Source organism: Saccostrea cucullata, unplaced genomic scaffold, assembly GCF_032062105.1.
Source record: "Saccostrea cucullata isolate Sc308-1 unplaced genomic scaffold, CSIRO_AGI_Scuc_v1 ctg10353, whole genome shotgun sequence".
Taxonomy (NCBI): Eukaryota; Metazoa; Mollusca; class Bivalvia; order Ostreida; family Ostreidae; genus Saccostrea; species Saccostrea cuccullata.
The window spans coordinates 20337-27575 of NW_026931779.1; the positions used below are offsets into that span (position 1 = coordinate 20337).

General features: G+C 33.5%; 1 protein-coding gene across 1 annotated transcript; it reads left to right on the forward strand.

Annotated features, from left to right (window-relative positions):
- Positions 1-4435, forward strand: LOC134233519 (tumor susceptibility gene 101 protein-like). Its single transcript, XM_062715491.1, has 5 exons — positions 1-340; positions 1515-1599; positions 2131-2196; positions 2398-2561; positions 4267-4435. The coding sequence occupies exons 1-5, from the start codon at positions 293-295 to the stop codon at positions 4306-4308; spliced, it is 405 nt and encodes a 134-aa protein (XP_062571475.1). The 5' UTR covers positions 1-292; the 3' UTR covers positions 4309-4435.
- Positions 4436-7239: the final 2804 nt, after the last annotated feature.

Consider the following 7239-nt stretch of genomic DNA (forward strand, 5'->3'; position numbering starts at 1 on the left):
TGTACTTTTTTAAAGTTTTAAAAGATTTTTAAAGCCTTCTGTGAATATGGCTCATAGACTGTATAGATAGTTGCAAGACGGACTGAAAGATATAAATATACGTAATTAAAAACAACATGTTTAAAGGTACGAGTTAGATGAGAACAATACTACTATGTTAAACTTCTATTGTCTCACAAATCAAAAGAAATCTTCCTGGTTGTAAATTGTAGAATCGCAATCAAAAACTTAATGTTCAACGTATACAGTGTCTAATTAAGATATAAAACTTATTCAGAATAACAGGAAGGGGATGGCTGGAAGCTCTAAAACCAATGAAACTACACAAGCGTTAAGTCAGGTAAAATATCAAACACTTCTAGATCTATTGGTTTTAAGTGTTGAATATAAAGAACGAGGGGTTATTTGATTGGCATTCTGCAAAAACCTGAGTGCACTTAAAGTATAAGTGATATTTTTATTGATCTGAAATTTTAACATCATTTAGATATACTCATTATATCAGTATTGGATTACTGTGTAATTCCATACCTATACAAGCTATAATCTAAAACCTGGGCTTGGACAGTTTACCCTTTATCAATTGGTTTGCGTAAAAAATAAGAAATTTTCTCTTTAAAAAAATTATTCGAGCTGTATATGTTAAATGTAATGCTTTTAGATTAATACCCCGGTACATTTTCGACGCAAGTCAGCTTGAGCTTGGCTATCGTGTTGTACGATATAAATTATTTTTTATGCAATCAAACGACGTGTGAGAAACAAAAGTAAATTATCAGGAAGGATAATATTTTAATAATATCCATATTGTATTTTGATAACATTAAATATGTCAAGATGTCATTAGAAACTCTGTGATGCATGTTTTTTTTTTTTAAAATGGACAAGCAATTGTGAAAAAATATATGGAGAAAAGTCTCAGGGACCATAAAAAAGAATTAAGAAATCATAGTGATTCGGTAATGAGAAAGTAAATTAAAACAATTACCCCCAGCTTTTACCAACCATTATAAGTTGAAATATTTGATCTTGGAATTTTTTTTAAATGAAATTAAAAAATTATATATCGGTGAGGTGCCAAATGGCATAACGATACTGTAGATCACTAAATTTTCGCGACACCTTATTTTCGCGAGATAATCATTGACTCTTTATTAGCGAGACATAATTTTCACGAATTATGTTTTTCCTCTATATAATTGTAAGGAATACTTTTAAACGCGAGAATGAAATTTTCGCGACCTCATTGTCTCGCGTAATTACGCGAAAATAAAGTTCTCGCGAATAAAACGTGATTTACAGTATCTTGGTAGAGTTTCCCTGTATGTCATTGTAGTATTTTGATAATATCAAATATAATGTAATATATTTTATTTTGTCTCCTTTGAGGAAATAAGTTCAAGTTCTGGATAAGATATAGAGTTCAAAATGATAAAGTTAAAGGTATACATGTAACTCGTATAGATTGATACATTGAAATTATTTTGTCATTGCATTCTTTACTTATTCTTTAGTACAAGTATGCAGACATTACCAAAAGAGATATCATGAACGCTCTTAGTCAATATAAAGACCTGAGGCCTGAACTAGAGAAATATTGTAAGTAAAACGGGGAGAACAGGATAGATAGAGAGAAGGAAAGAACGATAAAGACGGACAAGAAGACGGGGAGAAAGACAGACAGAGAAACAGACAGACAGAGAGAGAAACAGACAGACAGACAGACAGACAAAGAAACAGACAGGCAGACAGGGAGAGAAACAGACAGACAGGGAGAGAGAAAAACAGACAGACAGACGGGAAGGGAGAGACAGATCGACAGACGCGGAGAGAGAGAAACAGACAGACAGTAGGAGAGAGAGAAACAGACAGAGAGACGGAGAGAAAGACAGACAGACAAGGAGAGAGACAGAGACACACGGAGAGAGACATTAAGACAGAGAGAGATACAGGCAGAGAATGAAAGAAAAAGAAATAAACAGACAGAAAAAGTGAGACAAAGAAAGATCGAGAGATTAAAATTGATTAAATGTAAAGTTATTATTTTTATATTGTTTTTTTCTTATACGATGATTGTGTTGTTTTCATGAGAACTATAAATGTAATTTGACATCGTTTTTCTTCATGCAGATTTTGGAGACGGTACAACGAAGAATCTGTTGAATCTAAACGGCACTATTCCAGTAAAATACGAGGGTATAGATCATAGACATTTCAAGTTTTTTTTTTCTTTAAAAAGAATAATCATCATTTTTTTCTGTAAATATGTAGCATTATCCTTCTTCTACTTCATTCAATTTTAAAATATTCATAAATACATCGTTTAATTTTAATCGTTGACGTCTACTTGTTGCATGTTAATTCTGTGCGTTTTAGCATTTCCCTCGACCTTTTTAGGAGATGAGTACAACATTCCAATCATCGTGTGGTTACTGGACACATATCCCTATAACTCGCCAATGGTTTATGTAAAACCAACCAGGAACATGTACATAAAAGCCAATAACAATGTCCACTCAGATGGGAATGTTGACATACCCTATCTTAGGGTCTGGAGATACGTAAGTAACAACAGAAGAGGCACGAGTCTCCGCCCCCTAAATTTTTATCTACGATAAAGGGCCTATCAAGTTCTCCAAATAATTTTCGACTTGATCAATCAAACTGATCACCTCCCACTTTTAGCATCCTCAGGTTAAGGTTCAATCAGAATAGTTTTGACCAATGGGTAGTTGTAAATGACTTATTTTTTATAGATAAGGTTATTGAGGTTGATCCTCATATCATTTTAGGAGGTTTGATATATCAGTTAACCTGAATATAAAAACAGGCGATGTAGACAGTCCACACCTTTATCTATGAATTTTGATTTCAAGTCAATGAAGTATATCCGATTGTAAAACTATACATTGTTGACGGATTCTTAGGTTGTTCGACTGCAGATGCAGCACAACTAAAACTGGCAGGAGTTCATTTTTATTGATTGGGTCACAAACAAATCGACAGGTTCTGTATCGATTTTTTTTTTCAAATCTAAGGGGGCCGAGACTCGTGTTAGTTGCTTGTCAATCCACAAATTTATATCTACATATACGATACAGATACCGCCACATTCTCTAAATAATACTTACTGAAATGCTACATACCGGTATAAAACAACATGTATTGTGACACGATAGCGATGTTTTCTTTAGACTACTGTTAAGATTGATTGTTTATTGCTTAACGTCCCTCTCGGGAATTTTCCCCCATTTGCCGTTGGAGAACTGCAAACTGTGACTCCGGGTCATTGAGCAGTGAGGGATCTCTCCAGCATCTACTGCGACACAGAACCTCAGTTTATACGGTCTAATCAGAAGAATCGGTCTCCACACAAAGTAAATGCTGATTGTTTTCCTTGTTAGGAATTTTGGACTTATTTAATTGTGAATATTAATATCATTTTTTTCTCAATCACCTTTAATTAGAACTTATTCGCCACTAGCTGAATCTTAATGTTATTTCAATCCAAACAAAAAATTGCAATTATGGAAAACATACTCTGTTTAATAAAGTGCTCTAAAATATGTGTACTTTCCTTCCTTTTTTGTGTCCCTTCATAATGGTAAATCCAATCACTCTCAATTGAAGCATCCAAAAAATGAAATGCAACACACGCTCCTTATTTCACTCTTCTTGTGTAATGTTCCTCGCGTCTTTTATAGCATTTTGATTTTTTCAAATTCTATTCTTCTTTATATCTCCTTTGCTGACGACTGAAACATATCTCTCAGGTCTTTTTTGTCTAAAGTCTGTGACATCAAAGTCCACCGAAGAGTTGTCTGTGTCGCTTGTATTTGTATCCAGGGAATCTTAGATATGGAGATACCTCAAACATATCAGAATCAGTCTCCATAATGTCAATCATCTACCAAAATATTATATATAAAATCCTTAGCTCGCACATATGTTGTCTTGCATATAAATTCCAAAAAGGTATCTCACGAAAAGAAGGTGTCGCGTTAATATAGTGATTAACAGTCATCAGCATCCAAAGACGCTATACATCTCATGTAATACGGAAAGAAACACCCTTATGAAATGTATACTAAGACACCTCAAGAAATTCAAAAAACAAGAATGCAAATAAATTTCTTTAATTGGATCTAACAATGATTTGCTCCAGTTTTACACAATATATCAATGATATTTCTACTTCTTAATATAAAAAAAATCAAATGGATTTGTTAAAAAATTATATATATATTACATGTATATATCTTTCAGCCACATTCGGACCTTCTTGGTTTAATAAAACCCTGGCCATAGTGTTCGGGGAAGAACCACCGCTTTATTCCAGCTCTTCAGCATCGCAACAAACACAACAAGTCCAGAGTGAAGATTTGTCGTCTGCTTCTGAAGAAAGGTCAAACATTGTCTCCCCTCCTGCTACAGCTTTGGGCACGATGAACACCCCTGGACTTGAAGGTGAAAGTCCAATATGGGGCTTATGATCAGAACTTGGGCTGTGTCTTCGAGGGCGAAGACAATATACTGGATATTTGGGCCATATATGATTTGTTTGACCTGAAGTTAAAAATGTTGCCCTTGTCCTGCAGCCTCGGAGACATTTTCACGTTCAGGTTCCACAAATCATAGGTAACCATTATATCCAGTCAATATCTGTATGTTACAAGAAATTGTCAGTTTTTCACTGATTTTATCGTAAAAAACATTATAGTTATCCTTCTTTGCAATTTTTCAACTGCGTTGTCTCTATGAAATTATGAAATTTATTCAAATATGTTGATTTATGAAAAATAACTTGGTAGTGTACGGCAAAACAATAATATCGTTTGCAGTCCTTTACATAAAATGCATCGTCTCGTTATTATATTTTTTTTTTACATTTTTGCATTAATTTTTTTTTCAGATAATGAAAAGCGTTTGATGCGATTCCTAAAGCTCGTAAGACTCTCCCGACATTCCCTTCAAATATTTTTCGATGAAATCTTCCCTGGACATGAACTGCAAAACATGTTGGCCGACAAAAAATACCTCATTTTGAATGGAGAAAAAAAATACAGAAAGACCAGATACCTGTTCTTTATCCAGGTCAGTAAAGTTGTAATTGAAACAAGAGGCTGTTGTGCCACAACGCTCACCTGAGTCATTACATGACCCTTCTTTTCCTCACATTGATTATACATATACATGTACCTGTATATTTCTACGTTAAACTTTGATAGCCTATTGTGCCGCAAGTGTCATAGATTGAACAGACCTGAATCTGCATTACCCGCATGATGATGCATGAGGATGCTTCCGTGTCGATATGACATGATGACATTTATTGTTTTTGTTATATTAGAGAAGATTTTCCCTGTATATTTCTATGTTAAACTGAGACCGCCCAGTATTGGGATTATTATTATTTGAATAAATTTGAATCTACACTTTAAATTGAAGTTGTGTAATAAGTTTAAACTCCTCTTGCCAAGTAGATCTTATGAATTTTTTTTCTAATAAATTTATATTTTAAACTTTGTTCGATAACTTTATGTTAAACTTCGTTCGATAATTGCGGTGCCTTAAGGTTCATAATTTGAGTACATTTACATCTAAACGATTTAATAAAGTATTTACGAAAATGTTATCTTTTCTGACCTAGTGGTTTTAGAATTTTTTAAGATTTCTGTATTTTTTCTTATATAATACCTTTGATTATATACCGGTAATCGCAGAGAACATTAAAAATTTTATAAGTTATTTTGATTTGTTGAAATAATGGACCAAGGCCCTTTCCAAACGAAGATACAAAAGAAGACAAAAATTAACATGAAGGCATTAAAAACTCTTCTCAGGAACCACATGACCAAAAAAGTTGAAACTTATGTGGAGGCTATCTGAGATACATGCATGTAGGGTTATTAGTTCACATTATGTTTCCAAAGGATGGGGTGGGGTCACAATAAGGAATAAAAATTTAATAATGAAATATGTAGAGAAAATGTTTATAATTCTTCTTTCCAATAACCATATAAAAACTGAAGTTTATATGGAAACTCTATTACGTAGTGTAGGTTCTAATGTTCTTCAAGTACATGTACATTGTATAACCCCTTGAGTAAAAATGCATGGTGGACCACAATAATTAATACTATTATAAAAGGTGCAAAAAGCAGGTGAGCGTTGTGGCCCATGGACCTCTGGTTTTCTTTTCAAACAAAACTAAAACCATAAAATTGACTATCCCTTTCCTTGCAGGAGGAAAGCCTGCAAATTCTTGTGAGTTCGAAATATCAACAATGTACAACTTGTTAAGAAATTATGCAGATAATGTCAATCCTCCAAGCAATGGATGGGGCAACGAACCAAACATTGGTCACAAACGAAATGGGGACGATGTAGAGAGAATGAGAATTCACAGAAATTATCTGAGTCAGATGATAGAGTTTGAAAATGAGATGGATGATTTCAACTTAAAGTGGGAGGATCTTAAACAGGTACAAAAATATATATACAGTCATGTACCGTATATACTCGCCTATAAGTCGGTTTTGGGGGTGTCAAATTTTGATCCAAACCTCCGTGTCCGACTTAAAGGTAAAACAGTATTTTTTTCTGGACAAAGAAATTTAAGGTAGTATTTTACAAATAATTCCGCCGATTATTGTTGATCAAAGTCTTTATAATCATATTAAATCATAAAACATTTTATGGTTCAATAATTGAGTTCAAGTCACTTTCAAGAAATTAAAAAAAAAATGAGAAAAAAGCCCTTGAATACTATACTTTTGAGAGAAAAGAATATATTCCTTGTGTACAAATTTTCATGTGTTGCTTAGTACATGTAAGTTCATGAATATTCACGTCAAAAAATATTTATTCAAAAAACTCATAATGTTCTTTCAGGCCATTATAAGATTGAGCAAAGGCACCCTTAGAGGGGAAGTAGCAGCACTTTCAGCTTAAACTTCATTATAAGAACCAGAAAATGGCACACACCGACATAGACAAGCGACCGAAGATCAATCATTCACCTGATTATGAGAAAGCTTGCGTTCATAGATTCATTATGTTCCAGTATCTAATATTAATGATTAAAATCAAGATTAACAGAGGGGAAAAACAAGACTCCTTAGATAATGCAATGGTGAGGGGTGAATAATCGTGCTTGTACATGTATCTATAAATATTTTCACATTTAACACTGGTAATAAGAGTGTTTATGACTTGAAAAAATTCCTGTCAAAGCAT